The 22653-nt window shown below is 33.5% G+C and overlaps 2 protein-coding genes across 3 annotated transcripts; one reads left to right on the top strand and one right to left on the bottom strand.

Moving 5' to 3' along the window:
• Positions 1-1829: 1829 nt before the first annotated feature.
• LOC120152393 (serine carboxypeptidase-like 7) lies at positions 1830-4468 on the top strand. The gene is made up of 14 exons (XM_039164615.1): positions 1830-2040; positions 2198-2334; positions 2410-2486; positions 2591-2713; positions 2831-2933; positions 3021-3058; positions 3138-3239; positions 3312-3392; positions 3506-3616; positions 3707-3778; positions 3859-3977; positions 4062-4175; positions 4257-4302; positions 4385-4468. The coding sequence occupies exons 1-14, from the start codon at positions 1901-1903 to the stop codon at positions 4466-4468; spliced, it is 1347 nt and encodes a 448-aa protein (XP_039020546.1). The 5' UTR covers positions 1830-1900.
• Positions 4469-4620: 152 nt separating this feature from the next.
• LOC120152471 (putative glycosyltransferase 7) lies at positions 4621-6335 on the bottom strand. Of its 2 annotated transcripts, none has more exons than XM_039164689.1 (2): positions 4920-6335; positions 4621-4832 (listed from the first exon to the last, which is right to left on the bottom strand). In XM_039164689.1, exon 1 carries the CDS (start codon positions 6306-6308, stop codon positions 4941-4943), a length of 1368 nt encoding a protein of 455 aa, XP_039020620.1. In that variant the 5' UTR covers positions 6309-6335; the 3' UTR covers positions 4621-4832; positions 4920-4940. The 2 variants fall into 2 exon arrangements, with proteins under 2 accessions (XP_039020620.1, XP_039020621.1); XM_039164690.1 differs by having other exon boundaries at positions 4621-4814; positions 4921-6335.
• Between the last annotated feature and the right edge of the window lie 16318 nt (positions 6336-22653).

Below are 22653 nucleotides of genomic sequence, written 5' to 3'. Positions count from 1 at the left end.
CAAATGCTCTTTTAATTTTTCAAAGTAATAACTCTTTGACAAGTTTTAGGATTGATGGGCTGATTTTGGGTTAGCTCCCTAAATTTTTTATGGGTTCGTTCATTGAGTTATCCTTCTTCTTGGTCTTTGTGACTATGGCATGCCCCTCATTCTCGACTTTGCCTTCTAATCGGATGTGAAAAAATTGACACAACTAGAATAATCAATTAGTAGGCATTTTAGAATATTTCTATTTCAATTCTCTAAAATCGTCCATTTGTTCAAGCTTCATAAACTCCTTTAGTAGAGGCAATGCAGAAATATTGATCTAAAAATAGAATTCCTTAGTGCTTGTATGAAGTTGACTTCAATAGTGTTTCTCAACTCCCTTAGTTCATTTTCACCAAAACTCCTTATTAATTCAAACTTTAAACTTTGTTGTTTCCTTGGATTTTATTAAATTTAATTCCATTTGTCTTTATTTGGCATAGCTGAAGGATTCATGTCATCACAAAATCTTCGACTTGACAACCATGATAGAGCAAACACTGAATTATCAAGTGTCTGATTAATGTCATGGTTTGAATATAACATATTCATAAAACCAGGGTTTTTGAGTTACCTTTATAACTAATTGCTTTAGCAAAATAGCTCAATTTTATTACACTTACCTTAGGATGACACTACATTAATTTCCTAGGTATTCAGATTTAAGATTTTTTAAGATCATTAAGAAAAACCTGTTATAGTTTGGGTGTCACCAAAAATTAGAAAATTTCATCTTTAGAGTTCAATTCCCAGGCAACTGACTTAGATTGAATTCATCTACTAAACTATTTCATCTGTGAAGATTATGATCATCTTTAAACGTCCTCAATAGAAGCATAATCTAACCAGATTTGCCATATCATACAAAAGAGATGTCATACAAAACAAATTTAATAAAAATACTAAAAACATCTTTCGTATGTTTTCGTATTTTTACTTATTTTTGTTAATTTTTTCTTGAATTCATTTTCTAATTTTACAATCAAATATATTTTCTTTGAAGTTTTCTATTTTCTAATAAAATAAAAATGAAAATAACTTATATTTTATAAAACCAAACTACCTTAATTTTTTTATGGATTTGATTTTGAATGCTAGATAGAGAAGATGATCCATAATTAAACATTATTAGAAATGAGTTGGATTAAAAAGAAAGAAAGAGATATATAAGGAAATAATTAAACCTTTTGATAAACAAAGACTCGGAGATCATGGTAAGAAATTCATAGTAACCAGTCGTAACATTTTATCTGTTTTCTTTGTATTCTACTCTAGCTGTCCAACAGTTATGGTAATAAAGAAATGCATAGGCAAGAATGGAAGCTTGAGTTGTGCCTGTCTGTAACTGTAGTTATGAAGTTTCCTTATACCATGGATTATTATTATTGCATTAATGATATACACCTTGCCACATACTTTTTTTTCTATAGTTAGACTTGGCAAATAGAGGTAAATAAATACAGAAATCCATTTTGACAGGAAATGGAAAATTTTGAATGCATCCTAATCTTCAACTTTGAAAATTGATTGTTTTTTACAAGTGAATGCTACCGTGTGTAATTTATTTTAAATAAAATCTTTAAATTTATCAAAATACAACACGTCTTAGTTAATAAGTTTTTTTAACGGTCGTTACACTTGGACACTAAAAATAGTAATATTTGTAACATTAGACACATGGATTAGAAAAATCAATTTAAACACTTAAATAGGAAGGATTGTAAAGTTTGAGCACTTATTTTTTTTATATTAAACCTTATTTATATGAATAGAAAAATTAGGTAATAAGTTCAGAATTAAGACTTCAGATTTAGCTTTGTTCTTTTGTTTGAAAAAAGGTTTATCTTTGTTGTTAAGCTGAGGAGGTGCAAAGATGTTGATAAAATATTTGAAGGTTGCATGCTTCTATTGCATGGCGTTTGTAATGATTTGGTGTGGTGCTGCAGTTTCATTTTCAGTGGTCAATTCTCTTCCTGGATTTAATGCAGCACTTCCTTTCAGGCTTGAAACCGGGTAAACTTCTCTGACTCTTCTGCTAATCTTTTCCTTTAATCATTGTACCTCACACATTCTCCGATATGAATATTTTAAATCTGATTCGTAACAGAGATTTCATTTCTTAATCTCATAGCACTGGTCATAACGAGTTAGTTAATTTAATGTGTATCAGATACATGGGGGTGGATGATGTGGAGTTTTTCTACTATTTTATTGAATCTGAAAGCAACCCAGCTGAGGATCCTCTCTTGCTGTGGATCACTGGAGGCCCTGGCTGCTCTAGTCTTTCTGGATTTTTCTTTGAAACAGGTAATCTGTTTGTTCATTTCCTGCCTAGGACATCCTGCAATAAGCGCACTAATATGTGCTACGGTGCTAATTTAGGCCCCTTGCGTTTTAACATGGTGGAGTACAATGGCAGCTTACCTACTTTCTTCCAGAACCAGTATGCATGGACCAAGGTGAAATCTTTTAGGTCTAATTGCTATAAACCATATAGTAATACTCTGCCTCCTATTTCCATTTGCTGATATTTGTTTTGTGAACATCATTGACAACTTTGTAGGTTTCAAGTATAATCTTCTTAGATGCTCCGGTTGGTACCGGATTCTCTTATTCAAGGACGCCGCATGGTTTCAAGACCGGGGATATGAAACATGCTATTAGTTGTTTTAATTTTCTGAGGAAGGTATTTACAGATCTCAGCTGCTAAAATCTTGCAAAATGATCAATAAAATTTTCAAGTTAAGAAAGAATTGTTCCCAAGAACTCCTTGTATAACCAAACATATCATTTTTTTGTTCAGTGGTTGCAGAGTCATCCCAAGTTCATCACTAATCCACTTTATATAGGCGGTGGCTCATACTCCGGCATGATTGTACCTATCATTGCTCTAGCAATATCAGATGGTAGCTACATGTTTGTCTCCTTAAGACTTGTATTTTATATATTGTTAATCGGTTGGGGCAATAACCAGGTTATTCATTCTGCTTCAGATAATGAAGACAAAGGCATACCAGTAGTAAATCTCAAAGTAAATGCTCTTCTATCAAATTTCATTTTACAAATGTGGGTTTCTGGATTCCGGAATGCTACAACAATTCCTGTTTCAGGGTTATTTTCTTGGGAATCCATTTGCAGATGGGAAGTTTGAAGGCAACTCAAAGATTCCATATTACAATCGAATGGCACTCATCTCTGATGAACTTTACGAGGTTATTCCCTTCTTCTAATGCTTCTGATATGGAAACCGTGTATATGATCATGAGAATTCTTTCATCTTGCAGTCAGCCAACAGGAATTGTCAAGGAGAATATGTACAAGTTGGCAACGAAAGGTGTGCAAATGATCTTCAGGCTATCTCAGAGGTAGATAAGCAAATGAACCTGTTTCTTGTAGGATAAATTTTTGGTAATTCCTAACTTCTTTCTCTCTGTTATCCAGAATAGACTAACAACAGTTTTCGCTTTTGCTTTTCTAGTGCACCGCAAGCATAAACGAGGTGCATATCTCGGAGCCTAAATGCCCTTCCGAATTTTCAGAAATGGGTATCTTGCGTATGTCAACTGGATACCCTCAATTTGGATGTCGAGTAAATTTTCTTGCACTTGCTATGTCACTCCAAAAATGTACGAACTTTGTCATGATAATTGAACTGTTGATTGATTAAGACATATTACAGAACTATTATTGTTACCTTATGAAAATTTGGGCAAGTGATGTCAACGTCCAGAAAGCACTCCACATCAGAAAGGTAAGAATTAAAGCTTTACACCAACAGCAAAAACAACATAGCTGAGTTAAAATTAGTGTAATGTTGATGTTGAATACCAGGGAACAATCAATGAATGGGTAAGATGTAACCTGAGCATGGACTATGACTATGATGTTCCGAGTGCTATAAGCTATCATCTACGTCTCAATTCAAGAGGTTATCGAGCTCTAATATTCAGGTTATATTTTTGTTTGCTTACTGCTCTAGCCATTCTGTTTCTTCTGTGTACGTTAGCTGGTGCTGAATCTTAATTTCATTCCAGTGGTGATCATGACAAAGTTGTTCCATACGTGGGAACAGAATCATGGATTAAGTCCCTGAATCTCTCCATCGTCTCTGATTGGAGGCCATGGTTTGTTGATGGTCAAGTTGGAGGGTAAGCCTATAATTATTACTGGATTCTGTTTTGCGTATGTATAAGAACTTATTTGTTTTCTTGATGCTTTGGTTCTTACAGATACTCGAGAGAATACGCTAATGGCTTTACATTTGCAACTGTAAAGGCAAGATTCCAAATAGTTTGCGAATGAAAAATGTTATTTAATTGGCACACATTTTGAAGAAAACGAGTTTGGGATTTTGCAGGGTGCAGGTCATACGCCTCCAGAGTACAATCCCCAGGAATGTTTTGCCATGTTTAATAGATGGATTTCTCAACAACCTCTGTGATAAAGAAGTCCACATCATTCATGCATGTGATGAAGGTTTCATGCTACAAAATCATAATAAATATGCTGTTATTCGACCAATTTATATCGTTACAATGAAGATGCTTATATATTATATTACTCAAAACCAATACATAGCACGCCCAGTAGCAAAATTAACAATCACATCCAAAGCAGAAGTTAGGAAGGTCCAAATATATAATGACAGATGGACCAACTTCGGCTTGATGGTGCCTCTAGTTTAAGGACAATATTTGTTTGCGGCTATATATTATCGATTCCCTTCTAAACCAGAAAGGATGATCGTTGTCCTGCCATGAATGCTGCATAATTCACGCCTTAGTTCACTGCGGTTATTCTCTTCTCTGCTTAACAAAAGAAACCTTTACATGGTAAAGAAGTAAAAGCAAACAAGCACTTTTTGCATGGTTATAAATAATGAAAAGCCATAACTTTTGATGTCCTGTTTTGCTTTACCATGGACCTTCATCAACGGGGTAATCAAAGGGGACTTCAGTGACAGTGGAGGAATCATATAGATCAGGGTGCATGAACCCATACTTGCGCAACACCTGATTATCAGCAAAGTTCAAAGCTTTGACCATCCCTTTCCAACAAGACTCACCGCCATACATCTGGTTATGGTCGCCGCTACAAGGCTGACAACCGGTGAAATGAGTGATCAACGGTCTCCTCCAACTCCCTCTTCCGTTCCCAGCTTCCTTCAGGAACTCTTCCCTAAACGCAGCGTATTGCTCACTCACTTTCTCAGCATGTCTCCTCCTTAACTTTGGCGCCCCTCTCTCGATTTCCAAATACTTCTCCGTTGTGTTTTCGTACCCTCCAATAATCTCAACCCAATACCCTTCCAAATAGAACTCTCCTTCTAAATAAATATGGTCATAATATTTCTCTTTTTCTGTGTAAAGCAAATAAATCAGAGCTGATTGATCATCTGAGTCTGGGAAAAGCTTATCTTTGAACGTTGATCGTTGAATCTGACCCCACTTTTCAATATCCTTACTAATTGGACCCATGCTAGACCAAGTTTTAATCAAATCCATAGACCACTGGCAATTCCTAATCAGAAAAACCCCAGCATTTAAACTGGTCCAACTTTTACTGTCGTAAATCAACTTAGGCCAACCATGAACAACCAAGTTGTGGTTTTTGTACCTTTCTAAAGGTAACATGTACTCCATGTCTGTAAACAATGCGTCCGAGTCAACCCACCAGATCCACTCAGCTTCAGGGTGAGCCAACATGGTTGCTTTAACGACCGGTAACTTTGCCCAAAAGGAGCCCATTTTTTGGTGTAATAACAAGTTGTTGTAAAAAATGTCGTAGCCATGAATTCTACAGTAATCAACCTTGTTCTTGAAGAAACGCAAGAGTAAATGATCTCCAGTGGGATTCTTACATGGCTTTGGCTGCGACCCAGTCACAAGAACGATTCTTTCACGTGCTCCGGCGGCGAACGAAGGGTGATGCTTCAACCACTCTTGGCGTTTTTCGTCCCAATCTTTCACCGACTTTTCAATGGAGTAACTCATATCCGGATCGTCGTAAAAGGTCGGATCTTTGGGGTCGGATTTTAAGTTGACTCCGAACCCACTGTCCGAGCAGTCCATTGAGCTCTTCAACTTGGACGATGGATGGATTATGTGGGATTCAAAGTTTGGTGTTGGAGTGAAGAACGACCAAAACGACCCTACTAACAGAAGAGCAAGAAAAACACTACCAAAGACAAGAAAGCCGTCGGAAAGACACCAAAACGATCGGTTCCGAGGCTTGGCCATGGGAGAAGAAGAATGAGGATGAGAAAACTCAGGAGACACCATTTCTCAAAAATTTAGAATTTAAGAGAACCGGGTCTTGAGGATTTGTTTGGTCGGTCGGTAGCTCAGGACATCTGTTTCAAAGAAAAATAAAAAAGTGATGCCCTCCAAATATGGTTGGGTCATTAAAGAAGAAACAGAAAATGGGGACACTGTTTTAAAGTGTGTTTGGTTTTCGCATTACAAGTGAAGGGCGTCGGTTTGGGTGCGCCATGGATGCTAAATTGCGCGGGCTAGAACAGAGATGACTAACATTTAAACTACACGTTCGAGTTTGGCATGTGAAACCAGAGCCGACAGTTTAGAGTGAACTATGAATCCACACAAATATAAACCTATCAAATCTAAATTTATATTAAAGTTTTAAAATTATTACTGAATAAATATTTTATAAACTTTTAAATTTGAAAGATAATCATTAAGATTAGGATCTATTAACATTTAGTTAAAAAATCAATTTTATATATATATAAAATTATTAGATGAGTAAAATTACACTATCATAATTTTTTTTATCTTTTTATTTATTATTGTTAGTTTTAGCAGTTTATTTTTATTAATTCAATAATTAGATAACAAAATAAAAAATAAAAAATAAAAATAATTCAGCTATTAAAATAAAAGGTAAAAATAACTAAAGCATCAGATAGATGATTTAGCTTATTTGAAAACCAGTTGCAATTGTATTTTAGATATATGCAATTGTTATATTTCTCGTCTCTGTTTAAAACTTTATTATAAACAAAAATGGGAGACGAGATGGGCATGAACGTGCTGTGAGGAAGCATTGTTTTGCATCTTCTCTCTCTAAAGATCTGATTGAAAGAAAATGGAATGGACACAAAATCAAACAAATAAAAAGATAAAATAAAGTGTCACTTGTTTGGAGCTTGTGGAGGTTTGAGGCTTAGGTTACTGCAACGCATAAATGGAAAATGGAACGTGAAAGTGAAGGTGACAAGTGGTACCCAAGTCTGCAGTGAGGATGACATTTGGAAGGGGTAACTGCTGACACGGTGACGATTCAAGCATTGCTATGTACCTCCATCATGTGATTCTCTGACAGTATTTGTAATTGGAGCTCCATCTTTTAAATTTTTCCAAGATTTTCTACCCCCACGATTCGTTTTAGTAAGGTTGAGTTCTTGAATCTGGCTCTCAACCAAAGTGTTTTCGTCTTCGTTTTTTTCTTTTTGTCGTGCTGTTCATATACCAAGGAGATGAACATGTTCATCACAGCATTGGGATATTAGTGTGTAAATATATGTATTAATGAACTTGGGATCTTAAAAAGTGTTTTAATACAGAAGGCTGCTCTCAAAACATCATTCCAAGCACACGACAAACCATCAAATATTCCTCGTAGTTCCGCCTAAGTAACCAATCAGACATCTCCCTGAGCTCGTTTTAACTGCACTATCTGATTTTATTTCACCCTAGGTTAAAATTTTCACCATATTTACATTAGTTTTTGTGACAACATCGAGGCCTGATTCGAAAAGAAAAGACTGATTATGTCCCATAAATTCCCAAAACTAAGTCACCCATTGCTTATTGTAGGTTCCCATTTCACCAAACCGCAAGCATTTGAAGATCCCTAATCAAAGTTTCTTGCTCTCTTCTCAATGGTTACGCAAATGAAATTTACCCGGATTACTACTCTACCAAATACATGCTTCTAAGATTACATATTTCTTCTTCCTTAGAGCTTTTCCTCATTGTAACACCATTTGTTGGTAAAATAAACTACTGCAAAACGAAGCATTAGCATTGACTGGAAAAATATATATTGAAATATATAAACAAAGAACCAATTAACCGTGTCGTGGTATTAACCACTGCCTTAGAAACGAATTCGCCCCGATGTGTGTAATCGCTGCAGTAGGCAGACCGTCCCCCGAGGTTAACACGGTCGCTCCGAATTTCGTACACCCAAAACCGGAGTGGACTGCTGGTGGTATTGCACTTCTGATCGGAAAGTACGGAGAAAACAACTTTAGAAAACACTTGGATAGTGAATTCTAATTGTAAAGAGTGTGAGTTGAGAAGCTGAATTTAGCTCTCTATTTATAGGCTAAAAGTAAGGGTAAATCCGTCCAACAAGAAAATCAAATTAAATTTGATTTTAATTCTGAATTTAAACCCTTTTTGTAACTCCTCTTGACGATTCTGGCTAAAAAAAGAGTCAATGTTCATTGCATAAAAATTAAACAGTTATAACTCCTGAAATTAAATCAGATAACTCATGTAACTCCTGATATTAACAGCTTCTCTCACATGAACAAAGCTTGAAATCAGTCCAGATACATCTTAAATTCTGATTTAATTTAGGAAAATAATAGTTTAATTTATTTAATTTCAGACAACTAATAATCAGTTATTATCATTTGAAATATTCAAACTTTAACAGTCTCAGTAGCCTATAAATATCAGATGAATCTTTCACATTTTTCATTTAATCTTTCGGAGAAAAATTCCTTATGAATTTTCTCTAAAAAGATAGTATTCGTGAGGATGTGTCAAAGACACATATTACCATGCCTTGTTCTCTATCACTCAACAAGGAAATGGAGAATGTGAACCTTAAATACCATTCCCACTAGTATTTCCAACTATATGTGGGATTGAGCATTACCAACATTCCCCCACTAATGCGAAAGAATTCTTCTGAAACTCGAAAACAATCTTTCCAGAAGAGCAATAGCGAGATTAGTTGCTTAAGCACTAGTGAACGTATCTGGAACTAGTACATAGTGATGATAAGCAATCCTTCTCTTAGATAAGTGAAAGTAGTCTGGAACTTTCTAAGATGGGGGTAAACTCATAACACACAACTGACCCCTTCATCCACCTGAGTCCTCGATGTGTAAGATATATATATACAAAATTATATATTTGGCTATCTTACCTCAGGATTTTAGTAAGTGTGCTAGAAAAATGGCCCAATCATTTTTCATAGAAGGTGGCTAACCCTTCTCACTTACATAGGTTATTTCATCAAGTTTATCTCGATATAAACCACCCTTAACAGGGATATGAAATAATTAAGAGCTTTTATAAAAGCTCAACCTCACAAAAGGTATGGTGACTTTCTTCAAGTTCATTATTAATGAACCACCCAAACTCTGGGCTAAGAAATCATTAAGAATAAATATTCAACCTCATAATTTGGTGAATTCAATATGTCCTTCTCACTAGGAACTCCCATTCAATATGTCCTTCTCACTAGGAACTCCCAAACTCTTGGGTTTGAATTCATTAAGAGTTTAATAAAACTCATCCTCTCAAGCGGTAAGTTTATCTAGTCCTTCGCGATTAGAACTACCCACTCAACTCTGGGTTATGAACTTATTAAGAATAGATATTCAACCAAAATCGGTAAATTCATCAAGTCTTTCTCACTAAGACCACCCAAAGCATGGGCTATGAATTTATTAAGAGCAATTAAGTTCATCCTGGGCATTGCCATTATTCATCATAGGGATAGGCAATAGGAATGTGCACTATGAGTCTTTCCATGGTTTCGTTTGACCACATGGAACTTAGATAACTAAGTTGTGTATCCACCATGAATTCCTCAACCAATGGGCTTTAGGCCCATCCCCCTCGACGAATCTAGGACCAAGGATCTGCTAGGTTCCTTTCCGACTTCACATACTCTAAAGAAAGCACTTCGTTCTTTATTAAGTGTCTAACTGAGTCATGCCTTATGCGAATGTGTTTTTTCTTACCATTATAAGCTTGTTTTTTAGCCACACATATCGCAACTTGTGAATCACACAATAAAGAAATCTGAGTAGTCGGTCTTCCCCACAACAGAATATCTGCTAACAAGCTTCTGAGCCACTCGGCTTCTTGCCCAGCTAGGTCAAGAGCTATAAACTCTGACTTCATGGTAGAACGAGCAATACAAGTCTGCTTTGATGATTTCCACGAGATTGTTGCTCCACCTAAAGTAAAATATATTCACTCGTAAAGCTTACCTCATCATTATCAGAAACCCAGTTGGCATCACAATATCCTTCCAGTACCGCAGGAAAGCCAACAAACTCAAGTTTCCAATCCAAAGTACCCTTAAGATACTTCAGTAAGTGTTTAAGAGCAATCCAGTGTTCACCACTCGGATTATGAGTATATCTATTTAGTCTACTCACAGCATAAGCAATATCAGGCCGAGTATAGTTCTTTAAGAACATTAAAATTCCGATTAATTTAGCATATTCTGTTTGGGAAACGCTACTTCCTTTATTCTTAAAGAGATATATGCTAGTGTCACAAGAGTTCGAACAGGGACGACATCAAAACTGTCAAATTTATTTAACACTTTCTCAAGATAGTGTGCTTGACATAAAGAAAATCCCTTTCCAGTAATTTTGACTCCTAAGATTACATCAACTTCTCCCAGATCCATCATCTCAAATTAAGTGGACAATAAACTGTTTGTTTTGTTAATGGACTCAATGTTAGAACTGAAAATCAACATACAAAACTTATGATGATGCAATCAGTATCAAACATCCTCGAATACACGCAAGCATCCGAACCATTCACAACAAAACCAAAACTAAGTATAGTTTTATGAAATTTCTTGTACCATTGTTCTCATATAGATCTCCTCATCTAGACCTCCTTTCAAAAATGTAGTCTTAACATCTATTTGATGTACTCGCAACTTATGAATGGAGACTAGTGCAAATAATGCACGGATCATTGAGATGTTCATAACGGGAGAGTAAGGATCAAAGTAGTCTAAAACAAACTTTTGAGTAAACCCTTTGACAACTAGCCTTGCCTTATACCACTGGATCAAACCATCTGGTCTCATTTTCTTCCGGAAGATTCATTTGTTACAGATTGGTTTAAATCCTCTAGGCAAGTAAACTAATTCTCAAGTATGATTAGACATTATCGATTCTAGTTCATCATTAATAGCGCTTTTCTAGAACTAGTATCGATAGATCTTATAGCCTTTTAGGATCCTCTTATAATATTTAAGCTATATGATCAGAAAGAGAGTCTAAATCATTTATCTCATAAATAAAGGAAGTGATAAAATTTGGTCCAAATAGCCTTTTACTTATTCTAGTCTCGAAATCAATTTCTTGAGAAGACCTAGCAGGAATACTAGAAGAAGTTGATAGAATATTTTCTATTTAAGTTTATGCATTTAATCTACATTTTAAGACACCCCCACATTTCTAAAATTTTAGGATATCCATAAGTGTCTTGTAAAACATGTAAACAAATACTCAATCATACTAGAGTAAAGTTTGTTATGAGTTTTAGCCATAAAACTATATTTTAACAAACTCAAGTTTTGTTTACACATAATTCTCAAAGTTTTGAGAAGTTACAAATCATTAAGATTAAAATGCATAAACCATTATGAAATAGATAATCTCTTTTCTTTCCTTTACTTAGGAAAATCACTTAGAGATTTAATAGCTACAACACACTTTTAGTAGCAATAGAGTCTATCATATACTCATTCATGATATTCAACATATTAGCCTTAAAGAGATCATCATATATTTTATTTACTATGACTAAATTTGGTATTCCACTCAACCAAATTAATCTCTACTCTTTTAACTTCCGCACTAAATTTTAAGAGTTTTTATCTTGTCATAGTATTGGAATAGTGAGCTTAGTAATGAACAATGCACCAGGTAGGTTTCTATGAAAGAGAGGTGGTGCACTTGGCACGCTTAAGTACCAAGTCTTCATAGAACCAATCCTAGACATGCACTTTCATACTCATCACACTTCTTTCCAATAAATCATTTTTGAATTTTCTCTTTCTTTAAATAAGATCTCTTTAAAGAATTATGCTTTGATAATTTTACTCACAATAGTATCTTATTAAGCACATATATTTCGGGCTTGCACTAATACATTATCCTTAGTAGCACTACCTTAGTCTTTACTAGTGGTTTTATCTCATCTCATAGTATTTCCACTAAGTTTTAAAGACTAACTCAAAGGCACATCTATACTAATTCATGCATCATTATAAGCATAAATTAATAAGTAACAAGTCGAAATAGTTTGACCTCGCAGGTATAATCATAATTTCCAAATAGACTTGTTCATCCTCACCATACATGCTACTTCATTCTTTGCATCATGATTTTTAATTAGCATGACCCCAAAATCTATTGTGACCATCACTTCATATGAACCAGCATCTCTTTTGTATCTTCTGAAGTCAAATGAAGAATATACATGGTTAGTCACGAAATTAATTTACTAACAATAATTTGATAATTTATTGACAGTGACAAGATCCTTATCTTTAGGATTTTGACATCTTATCTTCAAGAGATTGTGGAAATCAAAATCCAATTTAACAACTATTCAATTTGAAGAATATTCTCGTTCAACATCATCATCTTCATGATTCTCCAAAATTTCAACTGTTCTGTTATCACTTTATAAATTTCTCAAAAGAAATTATTAGTACGGTAAAAATATTTATAATTATTTTCACCTTAGTTTTCAAGAACTATATTACTCCCCACATGGGAATAAGTTATTTTATATCTCCGCATGAATCAAATATCACACATGTATTATCTCTCGTACCCATATATTAACTATCATCAATTCATAATTTGATGATGTATTAATTTAATAATAATCTTTCAAACCACATGATTAATATATTATTGTGCATTTATAAATGCAAACATTAAAAAAAATATTTATTCACATAAGTTATAAATTTTATAACTTATGTGCATTCATTCTTTAATGCATTGAATATACCACTAATATTCAATTATGGTACATGCGTAACATTAGCAATCTAATATATATATATATATATATATATATATAAAGACATAAACATGATTTTACACCTTTAATAATAAACCAATCGTTTCAATGATTAAAGCATATCAATATTGTCATAATGATTATAACATATTCATGCTTACCAATAAATATCATTTGTTAAAAACAATATTTAATGACTTTAATTGCTAACGTGCATATGTTTTAAACATCATTATTATGCATTATTATAATAAAACGTATGCATTATTATAATAAAACGTATGCATTATGGAAATGTAACATACTTCCTAGCATCTTTATGGGAAGAACCCTTCATCCCAAATACCTCCGAACATCGTTATACTCGCTGCAAGACCTCATCCAACATAGCTTGATTTCTGGTATCTATCAAGAATTCAAAGATACACAATACGGAACATGATTGAAAAGTATAAATCCAGAAATACCTCCAACACCACTACGCTCACTGCTGTGACCCACAAACACCTTGATTTACAGTTTCTATGAAAAAGAAGAGAGAAGCAACATGATGGAATAATGTAAATACAGAAATACCTCCCAACATCTTTACGTTTACTGCCGTAACTAATCCATACTCAACAAACACTTCATCCCACATGCCTTGATTGCCAGTTTCTCGTAAAAGATTAGACATGTAACATTTAACATGACAGATCAAACCTGAACTCGGATTAAAGATCCTTGTAACGATGATCAATTAAGACAAGTATTCTTTTAACAGCAGTATAATAATTCGTTTCTAAATTGTTGGTAAAATAGACTGCTGCAAAACGAGGCATTAGCATTGACTGGAAAAATATATATTGAAATATATAAACAAAGAACCAATTAACTGTGTCGTGGTATTAACCACTGCCTTAGAAACGAATTCGCCCCGATGTGTGTAATCGTTGCAGTAGGCGGACCGTCCCCCGAGGTTAACACGGTCGCTCCGAATTTCGTACACCCAAAACCGAAGTAGACTGCTGGTGGTATTGCACTTCTGATCGGAAAGCACGGAGAGAACAACTTTAGAAAACACTTGGAGAGTGAATTATAATTGTAAAGAGTGTGAGTTGAGAAGTTGAATTTAGCTCTCTATTTATAGGCTAGAAGTAAGGGTAAATCCATCCAACAAGAAAATCAAATTAAATTTGATTTTAATTCTGAATTTAAACCCTTTTTGTAACTCCTCTTGATGAATCTGGCTCAAAAAAGAGTCTATGTTCATTGCATAAAAATTAAACAGTTATAACTCCTGAAATTAAATCAGATAACTCCTGTAACTTCTGATATTAACAGCTTGTCTCTCCCATGAACAAAGCTTGAAATCAGTCCAGATACATCTTAAATTCTGATTTAATTTAGGAAAATAACAGTTTAATTTATTTAATTTCAGACAACTAATAATCAGTTATTATCATCTGAAATATTCGAACTTTAACAATCTCAGTAGCCTATAAATATCAGATGAATCTTTCACATTTTTCATTTAATCTTTCGGAGAGAAATTCCTTATGAATTTTCTCTAAAAAGATAGTATTCGTGAGGATGTGTCAAAGACACATATTACCATGCCTTGTTCTCTATCAATCAACAAGGAAATAGAGAATGTGAACCTTAAATACCATTCCCACTCGTATTTCCAACTATATGTGGGATTGAACATTACCAACACCATTTGCCCTCAGAAAATCAAAGGCCCTCAATTCTATTTCTATCATCTCGAAGTCGATGTCCAACCTGATTTAAGATTATTAGGATTGCAAAGAATTATTATTAAATATAATATATATACTACAAACCTCTGACCTATAACAATAATAATAAATTGTAATTTGATCTAATAAGAAAAATAGATAAAAATAATGTATAAAATCTTTACGAATATATAAATACAAAGACAATAAAGTGTTACATACGGAGAGAAAGAGAGTTGATGTTATTACAAAGAAAAAGTAAACCTATATAATTTTTTGTTATTTATTATAATATCATAATATGAAAATGATGATAAATCTTAATGTGTGAACGCCTAATTTTCACTCTTCTTAAGATAATGACGACGACGATGAATTAGATCCGAACTCATAGTTTTTAAAGGTTTAATATGTTGTGGAATTGAGTTAATTTCCACCAATAATAACAAATTCACTTTGAAAACTATTATCTAGGTGACTAGTGTGAAAACGATTGTACTAAAAATCACCCCAAGGTAGATTCCCAAGAAAGAGTAGAGGAGTCACAATGGTCTCTCTTAAAATCCACTCTCATTAGACAGAACTACCAAGACAAGTAATTTTAATAGGACAATAATTAACAACAACTATACCCGACAATAGTTATTAAATAGACATAAAGAGAACACCAAAATTTAATGAGGTTAGGCCAAAATTATGCATACGTCATCGAACACGACTAAAATAATATTTCACTAATAGAGGAAATATTATAAGGAGAGAGAAAGAGTACAAATAGCCTTTAATATAAAAGAAGACTTATATTTGTGGAATGCTAAACTAAGGAGGAGGAGGGCTCTATTTATAACAAAAGAATTTCCCCTTCTCCTTATACAAAACCAATGTGGGATTCAAAATTTGTCAAAAAACCAACAAATCTCCACCTTGGCAAATTCCACACACATCTCTCAAAAATCTAATCTTCAGTAGTGTCTGCAAATTCATCTTTTAATTTGTAACAATATTGACCAAGTCTAAACAATGTTTAAACTTGACCGCAGTTACCACTTTTGTCAACATATCAGCAGAATTCTCAGTGGTCCGAATCTTCTGGATTATGACTTCACCTTCTTCTAGAATCTCTCGTACAAAGTGATATCGAACATCGATGTGCTTCGTCCTTGCATGGTAAACCTGGTTCTTTGCTAAATGAATAGCACTCTGACTGTCACATTGCACTTTGCTATGCTTCTGTTTCATTCCCAATTCACCAAGAAACCCTTGAAGCCAAATTTCCTCCTTCACAACCTCTGTAACTGCCATATACTCTACCTCTGTAGTAGACAAAGCCACTGTTGACTGTCAGGTGGACTTCCAACTGACTGGTGCTTTTGCAAATGTAAACACATAACCAGTAGTTGATTGACGCTTGTCCAAATCACCTGCATAGTCTGAATCACAATACCCAACTACACACTGATCATCTTGTTTGTCATGCTGAAAGACCAAACCAACATCTACGGTGTTCAAAATATACCGCAGAATCCATTTCACAGCTTGCCAATGCTCCTTTCCAGGATCATGCATATACTTGTTCACAACCCCAACTGTCTGTGAAATATCAGGTCTCGTACACACCATTGCATACATCAAGCTACCAACAACACTTGCATACAGAACCTTTGACATGTATTCCCGTTTTGTATCATCCTTAGGTAACATGGATGCACCGAGCTTGAAATGAAGAGCAAGAGGTGTACTAACTGGTTTTGACTTCTCATTCATGCCAAAACATTTTAGTACCTTCCTCAGATATTCTTTCTGAGACAAACAAAGCCTCTTCAATTTCTTATCCCTTGATATCTTCATGCCTAGAATCTTCTTCGCTTCACCAAGATCCTTTATCTCAAACTCACTATTCAATTGAGCCTTTAGTTTCATAATTTCTATCTGACTCCTAGAAGCTATCATCAACATAAAGAAGAAAATATATATATGATCCGTCTTGTAGCTTGCGTAAATACACACAATGATCATATTTGCTTCTTGTGTACTTCTGCCCTATCATAAACTTGTCAAATCGCTTGTACCACTGCCTTGGAGATTGCTTCAATCCGTACAATGATTTTTCTAATTTGCACACCATCTCTTCTTTTTCAGCAACTTTGAATCCATCTGGCTGAGTCATGTAGATTTCCTCATCCAAGTCTCCATGTAAAAATGCAGTTTTTACATCCATCTGAACTATTTCCAAATCCAACTGCGCTACCAAAGCCAGCAAAATTCTGATGGAGGAATGTTTTACAACTGGAGAAAATACTTCATTATAATCAACTCCCTTCGTTTGAGCGTAGCCTTTAGCCACCAATCTTGCTTTGTAACGGATGTTATTCTTGTCAGGAAATCCATATTTCTTTACATATACCCACTTGCACCCAATTGCCTTATTTCCCTTCGGAATACTAGTTAGTTTCCACGTCTGATTCTTTTGAAGGGATTGCATTTCTTCATTCATGGCGATCCTCCACTTTTTATGTTCTGAACTTTGGACTGCTTCATTAAAAGTGGCAGGAACGTCATCAATTGCAATTGGTGATGCAAAAAAGACCATATCAGCATAACGAGCAGGTTGTCTAATAGTCCTCTTTCCCTTTCTGAGTGTAATTAATTCATGTTGTTGTGGAAGTTTTTGGGTCTGAACCTCTTCTTCATCTGACTCTTCTTCTACCAGAGGAGAGTCAACATCAGTTTCTTTACTGGCTAGGATAATTCTGCTTCCTTCAAACTCCACCTATTTGGGAGTTCCATCTGTCTGCTCCAATTATTCTGAACTTATATTTCTCAACATGGTAGATTCATCAAAGGTAACATCCCTGCTGAAGATTATTTTATTTGTTTCTGGACACCAAAGACGATAGTCTTTCATACTAGAGGTGATCCCCATAAATATCACCTTTTTTTCTCTTGGATCTAGCTTTGACTCCTTAACATGATAGTATGCAGTAAAACCAAACACATGTAAGGAATCATAATCTGTAGCAAGTTCTCCAAACCATTTCTCTAATGGTGTTTTACCACCAATAGCAGTCGATGGTAAGCGGTTGACAAGGTGACAAGCATAGACCAAAGCCTCAGCCCAAAATTCTTTGTCTAACCCAGCATTAGACAATATACACCGAACCTTCTCCACTAATGTCCGATTCATACACTCTGCCACCCCATTCTGTTGTGGTGTATATCTGACAGTGAAGTGCTTGACAATACCTTCTTCTTCATAGACTTTCAGAAATGGATCATTTTTGTACTCTCCACCATTATCTGTACGGAGACGTTTGATTTTTCTGCCTGTTTGAGTCTCCACAATCTTTTTCCATTTAAGGAAAAATCCTAGCACCTCATCATTTATCTTCATTGTATACACCCAAACTCTTCGGGAAAAAACATTAACAAATGTGACATAATAGTGTGTTCATCCCAATGAAGTTGTCTTGGAAGGCCCTCATACATCTGAATGAACATAATCCAAAATATATTTAGTATCATAGATTGTTGTTCTAAATTTCACCCTCGTCTTCTTCCCTTTGATGCAATGCTCACAAAAAGCTAATTTGCATGCCCGAGCACCCTTCAATAATCCTTGATCTATCAGTAATTTCAAAGATTTTTCACCAACATGCCCCAAGCGCATATGTCATAACCTGGTTGCTTCTGATTCCTGTTCATTAGTAGAAGCTGCCACTGTTGTGTCCAAACAATTGTACTACCCAGAAAGTAATACACATTGTTTATTTTTCGGATTCCCTTCATTATCACTAGTACACCTGAGATAATCCTCATAATCCCATCTTTTGCCCTCATTTCTAAACCTTTTGACTCTAAGGTTCCCACATAGATGAGATTTCTCATTAAATTTGGTACATAATGGACACTTGTTAAGGTTCTGATTGATCCATCCTAATTCCTCAAGTGAATTGAACCAATCCCAAGTGTGTCAAGAGGAGAATTATTTGTTGTATACACAATTCCATCTTTTAGTTCTTTAAAATCAAAGAACCATTCTCTGTTGGGGGTCATATGGTGGCTACAAGCTGAATCTAACAGCCATGAACTGGAACAGTTGGTTGATGGAGTAGCATCGAATGCGAAATCTGACTCTGCATCATCATACTCGACCATATTTGATTCTGAGACAGCCTTTCCCCTTTCAGGTTTGCCTTTATTCTTTAGCCTGGTTGGGACATTCTTTCTTCCAGTGCTCTTTTTCTCGACAAAAGGCACATTCATCTTTGCTCAATCTGGACTTTGACTTCGATCTCCATGTTCTTCTTTTATTCTGACTCTTCGAACGACCTCTAACAACAAGAGCTTCTGCTTCGACACTTGTGTTTTCTTGTTTGTCTTTCTTTCTCAATTCATAACTATATAAGGTAGATGTTACTTCACTGATAGACACATCAACCTTCCCATTAAGTAGATTAGTTTCAAGATACTCAAACTCATCAGAAAGTGATCCCATCAACATCAGAGCCAGATCTTCGTCTTCAAAAGTCACGTCCATATTTATCAGATCAGTCACTAGCTGATTAAAGCTAGTAATGTGATCATTCATAGTGGTACCTGGTACATAGTTGAAGCGGAACAATCTCTTTTTTATGTAGAGCTTGTTCTGACCGCTTTTCTTCAAAAATTTCTCCTCCAATACCTTCCACAATTTACTTGCAGAAGTTTCCTTAGAAAATGCATACTTCTGCTCTTTAGAAAGACACGATCGAATAGTACCATATGCCAATCTATTGATCCTCTTCCATTCTTTCTCCTCAACATCATCTGGTTTCTCTCCTTCAATAGCAATGTGTAGACCCTACTGAAATAAGGCATCTAGAACCTCACTTTGCCATATGCCTAAATGACTAGTGTCATAAAAAATCTCCAATGCAAATCTAACATTTGTCACAACATTTCTTGCCAAAATTGAAGATGAAGAAGTTGTTGACGACGATGTGGATGTTTTTGTTTCGTCTTCCATTTATGCTACAAATTATATTTAATAGCTGTCAATGCGGAATGTCAATTAGCTCAAGGAAATTTTTTTCTGATGTGGAAGATCAGCATAAGCCGCAACCACAGAGCATACTAAAATAAACCAAGAGCTCTGATGCCAATTATTGTGGAATTCTGGTTAATTTCCAACAATAATAACAAATTCACCTTGAAAACTATTATCTAAGTGACTCGTGTGAAAACGATTGTACTAAAAATCACCCCAAGGTAGATTCCCAAGAAAGAGTGGAGGGGTCACAATGGCCCCTCTTAAAACCTACTCTCCTTAGACAGAACTACCAATACAAGTAATTTTAATAGGACAATAATTAATAACAACTATACCCGACAATAGCTATTAAATAGACATAAAGAGAACACCAAAATTTAACGAGGTTAGGCCAAAATTATGCATACGTCCTCGAACACTACTAAAATAATATTTCACTAATAGAGGAAATATTACAAAGAGAGAGAAAGAGTACAAATAGCCTTTAATATAGAAGAATGCTTATATTTGTGGGATGCTAAACTAAGGAGGAGGAGTGCTCTATTTATAACAAAAGAATTTCCCCTCCTCCTTATACAAAACCAATGTGGGATTCAAAATTTACCAAAAACTAACATAATAATCAAAGTTTCATTTTAATTTCATCTCGGTCATGTGCATTATGGTTTTTTTTCTCGTAAGGTGTGAATTAAAAGTTCAAAAATCATTTTTTATAGAATTAAGATTCATCTCAAATGATTTTGATTTTAGCTATTAAAGGAAGTGTTATTTTTTTTATATAAAAGTTTTGAGTTGAGATAAACACAGGACGATTTTGAGTAAGAACAAGCACGGGATTTAAATTTTGTAGGTTTCGACTTGATCCTATTAGGTTTTTTTTTTAATTTCAAGTTCAAGTTAGATCCGGTATTTTAAAAGTTATGTCTGGTCAAATTTGAGTTTATGGTGAAAAATACTTGACCCGACTAGACTAAAAAACATATAATTTTATCTTATATATTTAGGAATAATTACAATAATACTCTTTTATATTTTTTTTCAATTAAATCCCTACTTTTTATTGAATAAAATCAATATTTTTATATGTTTCTAGTTGGTCAGATCGAGTTTAAGTTTTATCTCAAAAAGGTATGACGAGTGGAGAGTGTATATTTTTCAGGTTGGGTTTGGTGTATAATTTATGACTCGGGTCGTGTTGACCAAAAATCCAGTTCATACTCATCTCTACTCTTGAGTTCAAATAATTGTGTCTACGAGTGTATGCGTTATCAATGATTAAAATAAATAAATAAATATTATTGTATAATCTATTTTAAAAAAATATGAAATATTAAATTTAATGGGTGGTTCTTAATCCGTTTAAAAGTTAGGGTCTATTTGTTTGGGGGAAACCAATTACGAAATTGGTTTTCCCACAAATCCCGTGTTTGTTTCACGTAAAACGTTTTTCGAAAAATATTTTTCAGTTTTGGTTAGAGGAAAACATGTCAACGGAATTTCCTTTGTGTTTTCTGGAAAATGATTTACGGTCTGATTTTCCGTAAGTCATTTTCCAAACTTTTCACTTCAAAGAATAAATACTCAAAATAATTTTATTTTATGAATTTAATATTAATGAAATATTTTAATATCATTTTAATCAAAATATTAATTATTAAAATATTTAAAATATATTTATTAATATTTCTAATAATATAATTATTTTTTTTAATATTATAATAAAATAATCAATTATATAATAATATAAGATATTATATTTTTATTTTAATAATATATAATAAATTATTAATAAAATTTATATTATTTATTAATTTCATAAAATAATATTATTAAATTATTTAATGAATAATATTTATATATTTAATATTAATATAATAATCTAAAAATATTTTAATAAAGATATTTAAAATATACTAATTAATATTTTTAAAATATAATATAACACTATTACTTTAATAAATAATTAATATAATTTATAATATTTTTATTTTAATAAAATATACCAATATTAATATTTTATTAATAAAATTATAAAAATAATATTTAATAAAAAATAAATTATTTTAATATTTTAAAAATAATTATATTAAGTTTTATGATAAATAATATTATTTATTTTATTTAATGTTTGTAATAAATAATTTTTAAAAAAACTCATCAAATAGTGGAAAAAGGTTTAAACAACATCTTCAAAATAGCGTAAAACGTTTTCCAGAAATGTAATTCATTTTCCAGAAAACCAATTACAACCAAACAAACAGACCCTTATTTATTGATTTCTGGCAATCAAGAATATCTCTCGTTCTAAACTATAAAACAGTATTCATTTCCATCTTTTAATATGAAAATCAAAATTCTCATTTGCAATAAAAATCCATTTGTTTAGTTTTAAAATCAAAATAATCACTAAAAGAATCATCTGTAAATAATTAATGTAAATTTATTGAATGATTTTAATGATAAAAATATTATTATTTTTAAAAATTTTCTAAATTTGAATACCTACATCTACAATTAAGGAAAACTCATTTCCAACATCTAGGCAATTTATAATGATATTAAGATTATTAGACTTTCAACTAATTGAAACTTGTGTCATCAAGTATTGCTTAATTATTAAACATGTCATCATTAATGTTATTGAAATTCTAATTTCTAAGAAACTTTAAGTACAAAATTAAATAAATTATAATTTAGGAGGCAATTTGTTAATAAAGCCTACTAGAAACACCTTGATTAATTTATATTTGTTGGGATCTAATTTAATTTACCCTTTTCGTTTTGTGGTTGAAGATTGGGCGTATGGGCTGATGGTGAG

The sequence above is a fragment of the Hibiscus syriacus genome, unplaced genomic scaffold (genome assembly GCF_006381635.1).
Source record: "Hibiscus syriacus cultivar Baekdansim isolate YM2019G1 unplaced genomic scaffold, ASM638163v2 tig00111088_pilon, whole genome shotgun sequence".
Taxonomy (NCBI): Eukaryota; Viridiplantae; Streptophyta; class Magnoliopsida; order Malvales; family Malvaceae; genus Hibiscus; species Hibiscus syriacus.
Note: the sequence above shows the minus strand (reverse complement) of the source record. Positions and strands in the feature narration are given on the sequence as shown.

Coding starts and splice junctions, on each gene's coding strand:
- LOC120152393 (XM_039164615.1), top strand. CDS start 1,901: ATGTTGATAAAATATTTGAAGGTTGCATGCTTCTATTGCATGGCGTTT. Junction 3,978..4,061: donor TATCGAGCTCTAATATTCAG/GTTATATTTTTG, acceptor ATTTCATTCCAG/TGGTGATCATGACAAAGTTG. Junction 4,303..4,384: donor TTACATTTGCAACTGTAAAG/GCAAGATTCCAA, acceptor GGGATTTTGCAG/GGTGCAGGTCATACGCCTCC.
- LOC120152471 (XM_039164689.1), bottom strand. CDS start 6,308: ATGGTGTCTCCTGAGTTTTCTCATCCTCATTCTTCTTCTCCCATGGCC.